Raw genomic sequence first — 17,681 nt, forward strand, 5'->3', positions numbered from 1 at the left:
TCAGGTTTACAGCGCTTATTTTTTGTTTGCCAAAAAAAAAAAAAAGCTGGCAATTACGTGTTGAACATTCTTCGATTTGAATCTTCACATCAGCCATGCCAAGGAAGAACATCAGAGATGTTAACGCGTAAAGTTATTCTGCTCCAGATTCAACAAGCAGTGGTTGCTCTACGATCGATCATGAAGAGATGCATATTATTCATATTCAGATCATCAAGAGAAACAGGAAGTTCCCCAGATTCGCTTTAGAGGAGGCCAAGCCGTATCAATACGTGTTTTCCCTTCGGGCTTAAGCCTTGGCTCATCGAGTAAATTTCGAACATGTACGTAGATGCGACGCTGCAGTTCTGACGACCTATTGTAGGCTCCAGGGCGTTCGCCGTATTGAATTACCGCGATGAGTGGACTTGGCTTATAGTTAGCAACAATCGCAGACTCAAGCACACTCACAGATGCCCCGGAATCTTGATGCTGAATCATTGCTAAACAGCTGCGGCTTATGCCCCAACAAATTTCCAGAAGTGTGTTTTAATCCTACTCAGGGATAACCTTCTGAAAAGTGCTGTAATAGTTGCCCGTTAAAATTACAACAATAAAAAATAAACTTAAGATTTAAATGTTAATTAATTTCTGTAGTGTACCTCACTCAAAGCCTGTGACGGCAGCATTGCTTCATCAGTCTCTCTGCAGCAGATAAAACACGGTGTGTCCTCATGAGTGTCCCTGTAACAACACCCCAGACAAGAGTCAGTCTCCTCTGTTGATTTATCTGCTCAATACTGCATAGATGTATATATGGTTTATGTAAATCCACTTTTGAGATGTCTTAATGGAGCTCCCCTGTTAGTTATGCATTATAAAATGTGTTTTTGCAGCAAAATCACAAATATGCTACATTATGTAGGTCACAGACAGGGTTCGGATTAAGCCAAGGTTAGGCCATAGTTCAATTTGGACATTTAAGTAACATTTATAAACGTGCCTTGGATTAAAACAATACTGATGTGCATCTGGAGACAAAAAAATATTTTAAGATGAGTCCGTTCAAGCTCCTTTTAGTTAAAACAGCCCAGACATGTATTTTAGTTTGCGACTAGTCTTGTCTGTGAACCGGGGGATAGTCTTTACGACTTTTGCTTATATATTGTTTACTTTACACCTTAGTTTTAATAGATTATTAACTCCATAAACAATACTACTGTATGAAAATGACTTACACACTTCCCTCCAATTTAAAACGGTTTTATTTCGGGATGAAAATCTTCCCGCACCTCTCACCATTGTCTCTCCACACAAGCGACCATCTTGCCAACAACATCTCGTTTTGACATCTCGCGTGGTTCTGTGTGATTTGGACAGCTTCAAGTTACGCCCCTCTCTTGAAGTCTTTTTTTTTAATGCAGAGAAAAAAACATACAAAACATATAAAAGCATAAGCATATATCACATAATATCAACCACAAAAATAAAATGGAAAAAAATCACAATAAATAATAAAATAAAACTAAAGATAAGAGGGCCATCATCTAAACATAATTACACAAGGAGATCAAAGGCAGGGCAAATTCTAACAGTCCTTATAGCTTTCTTATTAGTAGATACTGAAATTACATTCAAATAGTTTTACATTTCTTTTAGAAAAACAGAGAATCTCTTGCAGTCTGCAGACATATGCTCTTGACAGCTGCTGACACGGTATTTAAGACATAAGTAGTCAAATCAGGAAATGTTTCACTGAGCGACCGAATGTGCGGCCATGTTGGGTGTACCAGACTGCGTTTTGTTGAATGGGTGAATCGAATATGTTGCCCTCACAAAAATGGCGTTTTTGGTTCGTAATGCCTTGCGACCATTCGTACGTCATTATTGTGCGTCTTTACACGAGAAACATCGGTTTTGTCCACATACGAGTGTGAGCTGATGTTAAGTTAACGTGAGACATGGCACCTTTAAAACAAAACGCAAAAAGTAAAGGTCTGATTAGAGGAAAATACTTTAATAACAAATTTGTACATGGTGGTTTATCACACAACGCCAAAAGGAAAAGAAAATGGGTTCCGGAGAACGAAAGTTTTTGATGGTGGATTAAAAGAGGGTGAGTAAATGTGTTTTCGATGTAGAAAATTCACACTGAATAAACTAATTTGACATAAGGGTCAGTTAAAGAAGTCTGAAATGAGAAAAAAAACTAGTGTAAAACGCACGTGCCTAATTCTTAATTGTGTATTATTTGCATCAATGTTGGTTACATAAATTTTTCAAAGTGTTTATATCATTTCCTTTAAATAAATTAATCCAAGGCTTCTTTTGCGATATTGTATTTACACTATCAACCAGTACATACAATAAATAGTTCATAGTGTGCATAAAAAGGACTAAACTTGGAATGTATTCTGTTTGAATCTCATCTCTCTCTCATTCTGTATGTATTATGTATATACACACACACACAAATATACAAAGCCACATTTCTGATTTGTGTCATCAGCTCCCACAAGAAGCAGAAAATGTCATCGTATCAGAAGACAAAGCAAGAATATGAAAGGATAAAGGAGGAACGAGCACGAAAAAGAGAGGTGAGGAAATCAAACCTAGCAAATGTATCAGTATGATGCATACCTTTCTCTTTCCCAGTAATACTTCTTGTAAATAAAATATTAAATTATACTCTTCTTAAGTTGATTCAAGATGACAGTACAGAACTGATGCTATGACAGTAGGCTTATGGAAAAACATGAAGCTTTATAATATCTATTATCTGGTAAATCTATTTTTTATCATTATATTTAGGTAAATAATGCTGTCAGCAGCCTAAAAGTACAGTAGTGCCTAAAAATACTTTCTTAAACATTTATAGCATAACTTGCTTCTTTTCTCTAACGACTCTTTTAAAAGTATTTTTGTGACATGATGTTGGAATGATATCTTTTGTTTATTAGGTGAAAAGCATTGATATCAAAATAGTAATAAAAGACCAAATGCTAAAATACAAATATTTAAATTTTCATACAAAGATATTTAAAATAACAAAAACATAAGGCACTGATGCATTAGCAATATGAGAAGCTCTCCGCAGCTCCAGTAACTGTAATATGATTTCATGAACAGAGGCAGAGGGTGTGGTCATTGAGTCATATGGCCCCTCCTTCTTTATTTGACTCCTCCCCCACATCATCATAGTCTGTTTTTAAAAACAAGCAAATTCACATTCATTTTTATAAATTCATCACAATTTAGTTTAAATGAGAGACATAATGATTAAAAGTAGATTATGTAAAAAGATGACAAAAACATACCTAACAGGTTTCTCATCTTCATTGCTGTTCTTCACATCATCATACTCCTCCTGATCTCCCTCTGATACACATGTGAAATAAAACCTCACATTGTAATTTGTAACACAGCTTGTGTCATTCATCTCATTCTCCTCATGACTGTCTGAGACTATTAGATTAAACCTGATAAAGCCATGTTGATTCATTAATGGTAGAAACGCATGTTCAATATATCATAGAAACATATATAAGAGTGATATTAAATTGCAGTTCTGTGTGACTCACTCGTTACACCTTGAAAGTTCTGTCCAATAATGATGATGTCATCATAATGATCTAGTGTGTCCACTACAAAATACATGAAGATATAAACAGAACAAATGTCATGTCATCATATCAGTACGATATGAGAAGAGAGAGAAAAGGGTTTTATATCAGAGATGTCCAAACCTGTTCCTGAAGGGACACTGTCCTGCAGAGTTTAGCTCCAACCCTAATTAAACACACCTGTCCTGAACCAAAGTAATCAAGGTCTTCAGACTCACTAAGTGCTTCTCAAATGGAACACACATCCTAGTGAGGATACATCCTTCCTAGTCCAGTCCTTCTGAGGATTCAAGGCTACAGTCCTTCTCAGCATTAAATGCCAGAATGATACGGTCTACTTAGTGCACACGTCTACGTCATAAATGTTTCTGTCACAGCAGAAAAATACTACTAGAATTATAATTTGAATAATACTTTATACTGAACAATTTTTTTATTAACTAACTTTCTTTTAATGCAGTACAGGTAATGACCGTCTGTGGTCTCTCACTGGTTTACATTACACATAGTTTAGCAATATGTGATTATTTTACAACTAAAGAAATAAAAACACAATGCCTTCACCTCAAATATATATATATATATATATATATATATATATATTATATATATATATATATATATATATATATATATATATATTCTGTCCCTCTATGTTCAATAGAATTGTATTAGTTCGCTAGTGCATTTTCTTTATTTTCCCACTAGGGGTCAGTATCTCTTTTAGTGTTTTGGGGGTTCTTCTTCGATTATGTTTTGCATTCACTATGACTGCGCTCTGTTGGTGATGTGTTGAGGCAGCAGGAAAAAAGTTTGTTACACGCAGTGTGAGAAAATGTCCAGAGGTGTTGACATGCTACACTCCTCTCAGACCCCTTACATCTTTGGGAAGCTTTGACATGCCATAATCTGTAAGTAATAAATGGCCAATTTTGTTTTTCTAAAAGTTCTGTTACTTAAGAGGTTATTTTTGACTCTTACAAGCAAAAAGATGTTTGTGATCTAAGTCAAGCTAATGTTGCTAGCTTCTGTTTGGTATGTGGTTGCACAGTTTCTTATAAGTCAATGTCAGCGCTGTTTTTTACACAACAAAGATCGTCAAGTTGTACATATAGGTTGTCAAAGTAAAACAAGTAGCTTTTGTTTTTCCTGTGTAGCTTTGACCAAGGCTTGCTGACTTCATGTTCTACTAAATTTAACTAAAAAGGAAAGAACTGTTATACTTTTACAGAATAGTGAAAAAGAAACAAATGTATAACTTTCTTCTACAGTAGCAGTAAATAAATTTTGGGATTATAAATATGTCGAACAGTATTTTGAACTGCCTGTCAATCTGTGTACTGAAACTGCAATTGACTGCTGTATATCCTGCAACCTCATGGTGGCAAATTGACACAAACTGAATTACTTAAAAATGTAATCTTGTGATTCTTATATCTTGAGTTCTGATCACTTCCAGCATTTAAATCCACAGCAATGTGTCTTGGTTTGTTAAATGATTAATTTTTTACAAAATTTGCTTGTATGTTTACAGTTTTAAAAATCAGAAAAGAGAGGTCTTCAGTAAAGGCACTAAGAAGAAAAACTGTGTCCTGTCATTCCTGGAGCCACACCTTCTCTTACTGAATGTTTAGCTTGCTGCATAGGCTGAGTAGCCACACACTCAACCGAGGCAGAAGAATATATATATATATATATATATATATATATATTATATATATATATATATATATATATATATTTATGTATGTATGTATGTATGTATGTATGAATTTATTTCATAACATAAGGAAACTGAACAAGCTCAGTGTCGATTTTCTTTTTCAGATAATTAATTTTTCGTGAATTGGAATTGGAATCTGTGCAAAGGATTGCAGGCAACTGAAGGACGCAAATGATGCACCTGAGTAGCATTCGGAAACTTCCAGACAAGTGTGTTGGAGCTGGATGAAGCTAAACTCTTGGCCCTCCAGGATCAGGACTAGACACCCCTGCTTTATTTATTAATTGCAGAATAACAGAGTAATACCTGTCTCACGATCTGGTTTCAGTCCATCAGTGATGACATCATCATAGTATCCCGGTGTGATTTGCTTCATCTCTTCTGCATCAAAACATGGTATATTTGGGCATATATGAATATTTTTTAGAAACAAAATGTAATATATTCTCTTGCAGGTCTTGAGACCTGCCATTGTTGATATAGTGTTGAACACTATTTCTAATAAGATAAACGTTTTAGTATTTTGAACAGTTGAGTCATCGGTGACATATTTCATTTCCTTGAAATATATATATTTCAGCTCTCTAACCTGAGAGAAGCTCATCAGCATTTTCATACCCAGAATGCAGTTCTTCAGAGATGAGACTCCCTGTTAAAGGAGACCAGAACAGTCAGAAACGTTCATCATTACAAACAGACTAAATCCTCATTGATCCTCTCTGGATCATAAAGCATTGTGTTAGTGACAACTAAACAAAAATGTCAATTGCATTAAAAAAACATTAGAGACAGAATGTTAGGCCAATTAGCAAACACACACACACACGTATCCTCACATGAACCCATTCCTCACTGCCTTCCAGAAATACACTCAGGAAGAGACCCAGTCTGACACACACACACATTCTCTCTCTCACACACACACATGAACATGCACCTGCAGCTCTGTGGTTTTCTGTCAGGAATTCTGTGGTTTGAAGCAGGAGGTTTAACAGGACTAATAATAGATCAACATCTACTGTCTGACAGACTCTTATTAATGGTTGATAAATGAGATTGATGGCTCATGTCTCACCCCTCTGAGTGAAGTGATTGTGTCTGTGCTGAATCTCCTCATAAACGTCCTCAGACATCGTCCTGTGTCTCCTCTTAGAGAGAGCTGTGAGTGTAGACAGACAAACCTGCTGTCAGTTCACAACACATGACTGATCACACACTGAATCAGAAACAATATGAAAGTCTCTGGATCTCTCCTACCTCTCCTCATCACTCTGTTCTGCTGAATCAGTATAAGCAGTGGCACTAAGAGCAGTAAGAGCACAACTCCCAGAACAATCACAAGCACTGGAGGAGACGCTGCTGGAGGAGTTTGTGGAGGAGCGACTGATGTTGAGCGCACTGGAGGAGAAACTGGAGGAAAAGCTGATGTTGTTGTGGCAGGAGTAGTGGACACTGACACATCTGATAAATCTGCCAAAACAGACACAAACAAATTAAAAATAATGAATACATAAAATGACCTAAAATTAACATTATTGCTCAGTATTTGCTGTGACCTGCACAGGTGAGTCCAGCGTGCTTCTTGCGGGAGCAGTCAGTGTGGTTATTCAGGGAGAGAGGACAGTCCCACAGGTGAATCTCATTCCCTCTGCACTCGACTTTGTTCATCCACACAACACCTTCACCAGCACCAAAGACTGAATTCCCATCAGCCCTCAGTGCTGCTCCACAACCCAGCTGTCTGCAGACCACCTGAGCATCGCTGATGTCCCAGTGATCATCACAGACTGAGCCCCACACAGCGTTATGATACACCTCCAGCCTCCCAGAGCACCGGCCCTTCTCTCCAATCAGTCTGAGAGGAACATGATCTAAAACACAGACATCAACCACTGACCAGCTTCAGCACAACATTTACAACAAAACACACACTAATAATGAAGCTAGAGGCTTTTAAAACTGTGATCATTTTCTGAGGGAAATAATTCCTATTTTAAAAATACATATATTAATAATTTAACAGTAATTTGCTAGGAAAATATAGGCTTACATTAACAAACATTCAACAGATTTGTTGTGAATAAACTTACTTGCACACTGTCTCTGGTAAGGAGATGGTGAGGTAAAACATGTCAGACGACTCTGAGACGACTCACGAGTTTCCTCCTCTGAGATTATAACATGATAAAGAAAAGTGAACAAAATATTAAGATGATACATCTGTCATCTCTCACATTTTACCCTCACAAATCATTTTACTCTTCCCATCAGCTCACTTTAGTTCTCAGAAACATTTAAGTTTACTTACCCCATTAGACATAAAAATGAATGTACAGAAGGGTGATTTTATAAATGCAGGTGAAACAAAAAAAATATAGAATCACCCAGAAGGATTATTATTGAGACCATATTAAATTATGTAAATATCATCCAACCTGAGCAGGTGATTTTGGCCACTTCATCTTCACCACAGTCATTCTGTCCCCAGGGTGAAGATGGACACTGCCATAAAGTGGAATCAAGTGGTCGACATGTAACTTTATCCAGCCAGTTAGGAGCTGATTTCACTCTTGCTGTAGAATCAGACAAAACCCCAGATCTTCCACAGTTCAGCTCCTGACATATCAGACTCGCTGTGTCTCCGTCCATCTGGTTCCAGCACACATTACCCCAGGATCCATTGTAGAAAACCTCCACATTCCCTTCACAGCCCTCAGTTAACCTGATCTCTTTAAACTCTAGATAGAAAAGAATGTGCATTAAAACAATTAAAATTCAGGTTGTGATAAAGCTAAAATATGTACCAAAACAGTGATTTAATATGAGGCTGATGCATGCTGCAAGCACAGATTGCATAAAAACAGATATGCAAAACATATTAAAAATAGCTCCATAATTTGTTATTAAAATACATAGAAATTCTGTATTAATAATACAGTAATATCATTGCAACCATATGATTGTTTTGTATTCTGTAGTGAACTATTTTTTTCTTAGGAAGACAGTATATATTTAAAATTATAAAGTAATTTACTCTCAAATCAATATTTTCTGTTGAAGTATTTGGTAAGTAGTCACGAACTGTACAGTCAGACAGTCATTAACTCAAAACAAACCCCTTCAGACCCCCTTCATTCCTGATCACCATGGAGTTGAATGATTACATGGTATATTTTCTGAAAAACAACTATTTCTTTGATAAACATTTCGTCTAGTGTACTGTTTACCTGAGCACACGACTCCTACATCCTCCTTGTGTTGACAGTCATGTTTTCCCCAGACGGGAGAAGAGCAGCTCCACAGGGACGTCTCATTCCCCTTACATTCCACCTCATCCAGCCATATGGGTCCAGAACCAGGACCAAACCAGGCTGGTACCTGCTGGTTACTGAGGGCCACTCCACACTGCAGCTGTCTGCACACCACATGAGCATCTTTAATATCCCAGGAGTCATCACACACTGTCCCCCATGAGCCGCTGTGAAAAACCTCCAGCCTCCCTGCACAGTCTCCCCCAGAACCCACCAGCCTGATGGACCCACGACCTGATATTCAGAGACAGAAAAAAACACATTATTGATCACGAAAAACTGAAAAATCTGTCCAGATGTTGTTCTTCTCACTGATGCAGGTGATTGACAGCTGTTGTGTGGAGCTGCAGTTGAGAGTTTGTGGAGAGCTGCAGTTCCCCAGATGAGCTTCACTCCCAGAGCACTGGAAGCCCGTCACACACTCATTACTGTGTTCAGGACTGGATGAAGAGGAGCCGTAGAAGTTCAGCACAGAGCCACAGCCCAGCTGTCTGCAGACCACAGAGGATTCAGTGAGACTCCAGGAGTCCAGCAGAACTCTCCTCCAGACCTGAGGGATGAAAACTTCCACCTCCCCCTCACACTGTCTCTCTCCAGACAACCGCACCAGACCATCATGAAGAGCCAGAGAGGAATCTGAAGAGAGTATTTATCATTCAATATATATCTAAAATATACTTAGAAGTAGTTTAAGTCTGGAACCCATGACTTCATCACGGCATGAATGGACTCACTAGAGCAGATGACTCCAACATCTCGACTATGAGAACATTCAGCTCTACTCCATGAAGAGATGGAACATTCTGAGAGTTTTGTTTCATTCCCGTCACAATCAAACACATCAGCCCAGATTTCACCACTTCCCACTCCAAACCAGTCTGATCCCACAACAGACACAGCAATCCCACAATTCAGCTGTATACAGAGGACACTGGCAGCTCTCATATCCCAGCATGCATCACACACTGTGCCCCATTTACTGAAGTACTGACGTTCAACTCGACCAGAACAGATATCAGGACCGTTTACCAGCCTGAGATCAGTGTAACCTGCACAAAGAACAGAGAGTTTAGTTCAACAGTATGAAAAACGCAAGAAATGTGTTTTAAAAAACTAGTTTGTGATTCTCAATAAGTAACTATTGCTCTGTTACCAGAACATAGCAGTCCAGTGGCATTCTCATGGGTGCAATTTTGTTTGAGAGAAGATGATGTTGGACACAAAGATATATAGGATTCATTTCCTCCACACTGAATCTCTTGTGTCCACATCTGAGCATCTCCTTTGCCAAAAGCAGCTGCTCCCAGCACCTGTACAGGAGCCCCACAGTCCAGCTCTCTACACACAACCTCTGCATCCTGCTGGTCAAAGGCAGCGTCACACACTGAAACCCACATCCAGTCATGAGGCACTTCTACTCTGCCAGAACAGCGAGATCCTCCAACCAGCCTGACTCCTTAAATAAAAAATTCACAAATTCAATGATATTTGCTAATTCTTGTCCTAATACTACTTTATAAAGCTAAACCAGACACCTTTCATCAATAGTCATCAGTTTTTTGTGTGTGTGTATGTGTGTGTGTGTGTGTGTATGTATAAAATTCACATAAATTTCTTGCATTTTTTTGCACATTAGAGTGAATATGTTTTCATTTAATGAATATCAGAAACAAAAGTGAACAAAATGCACCCAGCATGTCATTAGAATGCATTTTGTCTGTGAAATGCTCAATCTTTGAATGAGAAACTGTATTTTTGATTCACAAAAGGAATCATCTGGAACAAAAAATGCATGTTGTCCACAAAATGCTTTTTGTGTGTTCGATATCATCATTAAAGCATGTCACATAATACTTATAATACATAATACTCCACTCCACACAGGCACCTGACATAACACTGAATGTGGAGCAGAAATCTGTATCCATCCTGGAATTCTGTGGGAGAAAAGATTAGTAATTATGGATTAAGTCTAGATGATCTTACCAGAGCAGATGACTCCAGCATCTCCTGTATGATTAGCTGGTATTCCCCATCCATATAATCTACAGTTTGTCAATGTAAACTCTGATCCAGTACACTGTAAATTAGAAACCCAGACACTTCCTGATCCTTCACCAAAGTAAGCACTCTTTGGTGCACTTAAAGCCTCTCCACAGCCAAGTTCTCTACACACCACTGCAGCATCAAGCAAATCCCAGCCAACATCCTGCACTGTTCCCCACTGACCATCATGAAGAACCTCCACTCTACCAGCACAGAGACTGTTACCACCTACTAATCTCACTGTTTCTGAAGGTAAAAGAACACAAGAAAGATAGAGTAAGTTGTTTTATTTATTTATTTTACAATATTACTGAAGAATTTTGTCAAAACTCATAGTTCATGTGTTGTTTACATACCAGCACATACAACGCTCACATCGTTCTCATGGGTACAAAATTGTGAAGGTGATGCAATAAACTTACTTGCACACTGTCTCTGGTAAGGAGATGGTGAGGTAAAACATGTCAGACGACTCTGAGACTCCTCTGAGATTATAACATGATAAAAAAAGAAAAGTGAACAGAATATTAGGATGATACATCTGACATCTCTCACATTTTACCCTCACAAATCATTTTACTCTTCCCATCAGCTCACTTTAGTTCTCAGAAACATTTAAGTTTACTTACCCCATTAGACATAAAAATGAATGTACAGAAGGGTGATTTTATAAATGCAGGTGAAACAAAAAATAATGACTATGGACACCAAATGTACCTGCAATTATAGAATCACCCAGAAGGATTATTATTGAGACCATATTAAATGATTTAAATATCATCTTACCTGAGCAGGTGATCTTAGCCACTTCATCTTCACCACAGTCATTCTGTCCCCAGGGTGAAGATGGACACTGCCATAAAGTGGAATCATGTGGTCGACATGTAACTTTATCCAGCCAGTTAGGAGCTGATTTCACTCTTGCTGTAGAAGCAGACAAAACACCAGATCTTCCACAGTTCAGCTCCTGACAGATCAGACTCGCTGTGTCTCCATCCATCTGGTTCCAGCACACATTACCCCAGGATCCATTGTAGAAAACCTCCACATTCCCTTCACAGCCCTCAGTTAACCTGATCTCTTTAAACTCTGGATGGAAAAGGATGTGCATTTAAACTATTAAAATTAAGGCTGTGATAAAGCTAAAATATGTACCAAAACAGTGATTTAATATGAGGCTGATGCATGCTGTAAGTACTGATTGTATAAAAACAGATAAGCAAAACTTATTAAAAATAGCTCCATGATTTGTTTTAAAAATACAGAGAAATTCTGTATTAATAATACAGTAATATCATTGCAACCATATGATTGTTTTGTATTCTGGAGTGAACAATTTATTTCTTAGGAAGACGGTATATATTTAAAATTATAAAGTAATTTGGTAAGTAGTCACGAACTGTACAGTCAGACAGTCATTAACTCCAAACAAACCCCTTCAGACCCCTTTCGTTCCTGATCACCATGGAGTTGAATGATTACATGGTATATTTTCTGAAAAACAACTATTTCTTTGATAAACATTTCCTCTAGTGTACTGTTTACCTGAGCACACAACTCCTACATCCTCCAAGTGTTGACAGTCATGTTTTCCCCAGCCTGGAGAAGAGCAGCTCCACAGGGACGTCTCATTCCCCTCACACTTCACCTCATCCAGCCATATGGGTCCAGAACCAGGACCAAACCAGGCTGGTACCTGCTGGTTACTGAGGGCCACTCCACACTGCAGCTGTCTGCACACCACATGAGCATCTTTAATATCCCAGGAGTCATCACACACTGTCCCCCATGAGCCATTGTGAAAAACCTCCAGCCTCCCTGCACAGTCTCCCCCAGAACCCACCAGCCTGATGGACCCCCGACCTGATATTCAGAGAAAGAAAAACACATTATTGATCACAAACAACTGAAGAATCTGCTCAGATGTTGTTCTTCTCACCGATGCAGGTGATTGACAGCTGTTGTGTGGAGCTGCAGTTGAGAGTTTGTGGAGAGCTGCAGTTCCCCAGATGAGCTTCACTCCCAGAGCACTGGAAGCCCGTCACACACTCATGACTGTGTTCAGGACTGGATGAAGAGGAGCCGGAGAAGTTCAGCACAGAGCCACAGCCCAGCTGTCTGCAGACCACAGAGGATTCAGTGAGACTCCAGGAGTCCAGCAGAACTCTCCTCCAGACCTGATGGAAGAAAACTTCCACCTCCCCGTCACACTGTCTCTCTCCAGACAACCGCACCAGACCATCATGAAGAGCCAGAGAGGAATCTGAGGAGAAGATCTGACATTTTACTAAAATACTGCAAATGTGTTAAAGACCACAGAGGAACATTTATGTAATAAATATGCTTTATATCAATATTACATTTATAAAATTCAAAACTTAAATGACACAATCATTAATCTTCAGTCTGAAATGTATAGGGAATAAATATTGTATTTTGTATAAGATTAAGTCTTCCATTAGCATCATGTTAGTAAATGTTCCAGTAATATGGACTCACTAGAGCAGATGACTCCAACATCTCGTCTATGAGAACATTCAGCTCGACTCCATGAAGAGATGGAACATTCTGAGAGTTTTGTTTCATTCCCGTCACAATCAAACACATCGGCCCAGACTTCACCATTTCCTTCTCCAAACCAGTCTGATCCCACAACAGACACAGCAATCCCACAATTCAGCTGTCTACAGAGGACACTGGCAGCTCTCATATCCCAGCATGCATCACACACTGTGCCCCATTTACTGAAGTACTGATGTTCAACTCGACCAGAACAAGAGTCTGAACTGTTTGTCAGTCTGAGATCAGTGTAACCTGGACAAAGAACACAGATCTTACTGAGATTGTAAGTAAGAGAACAGAGATAATCTGAGTAATTCTCATGTTCTTAGTTCTGTTTAATACAGTCACTCAGAGCTTATAATGATGGTACTGATCAAACAATTACATTTAAGTTAATGTAACAAATGGATTTGTTAAATAAATAGGTTAAACATTTTACCAGAACATATCAGTCTGACATCATTTTCATGGGTGCAGTTTATTTTATGTGAGTTTGATGATGGACAGCGTCGAATGTGTGATTCGTCTCCTCTACACTGAATCTCTTGTGTCCACATCTGAGTGTCTCCTTTACCAAAAGCAGCTGCTCCCAGCACCTGTACAGGAGCCCCACAGTCCAGCTCTCTACACACAACCTCTGCATCCTGCTGGTCAAAGGCAGTGGCACACACTGTGTACCATGTGTTCCCATAAAGCACCTCTAACCTCCCAGAGCACAGGTGAGGTCCCTCAGCAAGTCTTGTAAATCGTCCATACTTTATGGTTTCTACATATTTGCATAATACATAAAACCAATTTAATTAGAGTCATGCTGAGTGAAGCTGTCTTACTGTGAATGTTACAAACAAACAACGACTGTGAGTGATTAAGTCTATCCTTCGATTGGATATTGTCAATAAATCCTGGGTCATTTCAGCATTACAATTTCACCATTACTCGTAAGTTCATTGTTTATAACTAGTTCAGAAACAAATTCTATAAAATTATTGTATATTTACGGTGCCTGTGAGAGGACATGGTCAGTTCACTTCTCGTGGCCTCGAGTTTAATGCGTAAACAAACCTGCGTGACCATAGCAACCCGGGATTATCAGAGATGTATTCATTATAATATTTTTATTTTGAATTAAGAAAATATTATACAATTATAGAAAATATTTTATTATTAAATTATTATATTAACCATGACGGCTCTATGGTGGTGCTTGACGGGGCTATAACTACTTCAATTTGTAAATGAAAACACTACAGGCTCATTCATCATTTATCTGACAATTATGCCAATAAAGTTTTGACGTGATGTGATGATAATGAGCGTGTTGTGTTTTCATTTACAAATGAATCTATTTATTAATTCATTATAACAATTATTAATTCTATTTATTATTTATTCATGATAAACTTCATTTGAATGCTGACTATTACACGCAATAAAGTCCCGCAGCCAAGGCATATGGTTATTGTAATAATTTAATAATGAAATATGTTCTATAATAAATAATATAATAATTTCGTAATTCAAAATTAAATATGAATACATCTCTGATAATCCCGGGTTGCTATGGTCACGCAGGTTTGTTTACGCATTAAACTCGTGACCACAAGAAAAACATGTTGTTCCCTCAACATAACATCTCGAGGCCACGACAAAACTAAGTGAACCGACCATGTCCTCTCACGGGCACCGTATATATTGCATATGTTAAGAGAAGAAAGGTTGATAAGTGATTAAACAATGAGCTGCATGAAATCACTTACCTGAACATCTGACTCCAGCATCACAACTATGACCAGCACAGAAGCTATTATGTTTACCCCATCCTTTTGATCCACAGTCCTTCAGTGTAGACTCTGATCCTTTACACCGCACTCCATCCATCCAGATTTTTCCTGATCCAGGTCCAAAGTAAGACCATACTGGTGCTTCTAAAGCCTCTCCACAGCTCAGCTCTCTACACACCACTGCAGCATCAGTCAAACCCCAGTAACAATCACACACTGTTCCCCACTGACCCTCATGAAGAACCTCCACTCGACCAGCACAGCGACTGTCACCATTCACCAGCCTCACACTCACACTGTCTGTCCATGAGGGATACATAATACAATAAGCATACAACAATAAAATATTAACCATATAGAAGTTATAAGAATAACATGTAAATCAATACAATATAGAATGTTTAAAAATATGTATAATTCATCTGTCCCTGAGTGTACTTACTAGCAGTGATAAGTGTAACCACTGAAGACAAAAAAATAAGTGCCAGACAGCTTTCCATCCCTTTGTTTGCCTCTCAGAAAACTAATTAATTCAGCACCAAAGTTTCTCCTCTGCTCCTCAAACACACTGAAGAAACTGGCTCCTGTCAGCCCCCTAAAGAGAGAGAGAGACTCACAGCTGCCAATGACACTCACTGTTACCTTATTAGACACAACAGAGGAAATCATCAAACACAATCAGTGACAAATCAGAGAGCAGTATTTTTATTTTCTCCATATGTATCAGTAAAGTGTGAGCGCTGATGAGCGGGACTCCTCCTCCAGCGTGAAGAGACACTTCACTGAGGACAGACTCGTGTCAGTCATAAGTCAGTGTGGAGATAAAGTCACACTAAACTTAAAGCAGATTGATACAGAAACACTGCAGCTTATATTCAGCATCAAAACCTGAACCTGAACACAGCAGACACAAGCTCTAATGACTGACTGCTCACTTCAGACACTTACTAAAAACTTTACTTCACACAGAAAAAAAATAAATATAAGCTATAAATATAGCAAATATCGAAATAGAGGCCTATTTAGACAATCTGTAAATAAACATTGGTTTATATTCCAAATATAATAATTTGGCATTATATCAAAGACATTTGTAGCTGTAGATGGGTGTTTCATACTGCAGTTCACAATTCATCCAGCAGGGGGAAGCAAAACACTTCTTATTGAAAAGAGGAGCAGACAAGAGTTCTATGGAGGACCAAACCTTCAGAAATTAAAAATAAATAAATAAATAAATAAAATAACAGGAAAACCAAAAAGAAATAGATGACTTAATAAAAACAAATATAGCTCTTGTGTAATAAAATTTACCCTGGAATTTATATTTATGATTTTCTTTCCTTTATGTATTATATTATGTATTTATTTGTACATTTATTTTTATTCTTTTTACCTTTTATTTACTTATTCTCTCATTTATTTTTATATTTAATTGATCTATGTATTTATTCATTTATTTATTTTTAAATGTATTTATGCGTTTATTTATTTTTTATATTTATTTATTCCCACATGTATTTATCTCCAGATTTATTTATTTATTTATTTTTACTGTGGTTACTGACGTAACCTCTGTTCCCTGAAAAGGGAAGGAGACGTTGTGTACAGCTTAAGCTGATCGCATTGGCGAAACACCGGAGCTAGACATGCACTTGTGGAGCTTAGCATGGAGCCTCAACAAACTGCATCAGGACACTTTTATTCAAATGACCAAGACATGTAAGAATCAAACTTAATCTCATTGTTTGATCCATTAATTATCCCCACCTCTTTTAAAGAAGGGAGTGTTACAACCAAGAAACTGATGGTTTGCTCAAGGCTGTTGATCTGCTGAATCTCAAACAATACTATAACTTCTTGCATTCCTGTACTCTGCAGCTCCCTTTCCATTACTAAACTGTGCGTGTGTGTGTTATAATAGTTTAAGTGTCTAATGTAGTTAATAAAGTCTCGTGTGGATCACACTCAAGGTTGTATGTTGTTTTGCTCATAACTGAGTCCACACTCCCTAATCTCGCAGATTTTGGCTATATGCTCTGAGTAGTATTATACAATAAGGACGTTATTTCCCATACCCCGAAATAATAATAATAATTATTATTAATAATTTATAATTATTCTTTGCCTTTTGAGCTAATTTGCTACAGCCATGAAGGAAGCGTGAGAGCCAAGTCCTTACACTCACAGAAGGGTCTGTCTGCAGACTGCAAGATAGGGGCGTAACTTGAAGAAGAGGGCATAACTTAAAGTTGTACATATCACACAGAACCTCGCGAGATGTCAAAACGAGATGTTGTCTAGCATCTACCTAAACCCAACAAGCTCTAAGTAGGCACTTAATTTCAATTAGTACTAACTTAACGAGCGCTAAAAGAGTACATACTCAGCCTGAATGCGTCAAGTATGAATGCGATTTGGATATCATCCGCTATGTTGACGTTATCGTATGACCTACGACGCTAAAACAATCACAACAACTTAAAAGATATGAGTGACATGTTTAATTAATCTATTTGTAAGAATCTTAAAACTGATGAAACTTGCCCATTTTGTGGACTTGTTGAAGAAACAGCTGCCCTTTTATTTTGTGGTTGTAATAGCCAATACATTTTGGGATGATTTAAGTTCTTATATTTTTAACTCCACTAATGTGATC

The 17,681-nt window shown here is 37.9% G+C and overlaps 1 protein-coding gene and 2 long non-coding RNA genes across 5 annotated transcripts in view; 1 reads left to right on the plus strand and 2 right to left on the minus strand.

Moving 5' to 3' along the window:
- LOC109079766 (scavenger receptor cysteine-rich type 1 protein M130-like) overlaps nucleotides 1-15,586 on the minus strand; it is a 43,363-nt gene extending 27,777 nt beyond the window's left edge. Inside the window, exons 1-8 of the mRNA XM_042754876.1 lie at nucleotides 15,468-15,586; nucleotides 15,002-15,325; nucleotides 13,684-14,010; nucleotides 13,182-13,496; nucleotides 12,622-12,945; nucleotides 12,228-12,545; nucleotides 11,469-11,771; nucleotides 7,416-7,493 (exon numbers count right to left, since the gene is read on the minus strand). Coding sequence (XP_042610810.1) covers nucleotides 7,416-7,493; nucleotides 11,469-11,771; nucleotides 12,228-12,545; nucleotides 12,622-12,945; nucleotides 13,182-13,496; nucleotides 13,684-14,010; nucleotides 15,002-15,325; nucleotides 15,468-15,525 — 2,047 coding nt within the window. The 5' untranslated portion in view covers nucleotides 15,526-15,586. The remainder of the gene's footprint in view (nucleotides 1-7,415; nucleotides 7,494-11,468; nucleotides 11,772-12,227; nucleotides 12,546-12,621; nucleotides 12,946-13,181; nucleotides 13,497-13,683; nucleotides 14,011-15,001; nucleotides 15,326-15,467) is intronic.
- On the plus strand, nucleotides 1,819-5,992 carry LOC109098865. 2 transcript variants are annotated; one of them, XR_006159577.1, is made up of 3 exons: nucleotides 1,819-2,095; nucleotides 2,489-2,576; nucleotides 5,137-5,153. It is a non-coding gene; the product is annotated as an uncharacterized LOC109098865 (long non-coding RNA). The 2 variants fall into 2 exon arrangements; XR_006159576.1 differs by lacking the exon at nucleotides 5,137-5,153 and adding an exon at nucleotides 5,906-5,992 and having other exon boundaries at nucleotides 1,820-2,095.
- Nucleotides 2,634-6,435, minus strand: LOC109069181. 2 transcript variants are annotated; one of them, XR_006159573.1, is made up of 6 exons: nucleotides 6,401-6,435; nucleotides 5,915-5,974; nucleotides 5,632-5,703; nucleotides 3,561-3,623; nucleotides 3,297-3,357; nucleotides 2,634-3,181 (listed from the first exon to the last, which is right to left on the minus strand). It is a non-coding gene; the product is annotated as an uncharacterized LOC109069181 (long non-coding RNA). The 2 variants fall into 2 exon arrangements; XR_006159572.1 differs by having other exon boundaries at nucleotides 2,635-3,181; nucleotides 5,632-5,706.
- Nucleotides 15,587-17,681: the final 2,095 nt, after the last annotated feature.

The sequence above is a fragment of the Cyprinus carpio genome, unplaced genomic scaffold (genome assembly GCF_018340385.1).
Source record: "Cyprinus carpio isolate SPL01 unplaced genomic scaffold, ASM1834038v1 S000006607, whole genome shotgun sequence".
In the NCBI taxonomy this organism is placed as follows: domain Eukaryota; kingdom Metazoa; phylum Chordata; class Actinopteri; order Cypriniformes; family Cyprinidae; genus Cyprinus; species Cyprinus carpio.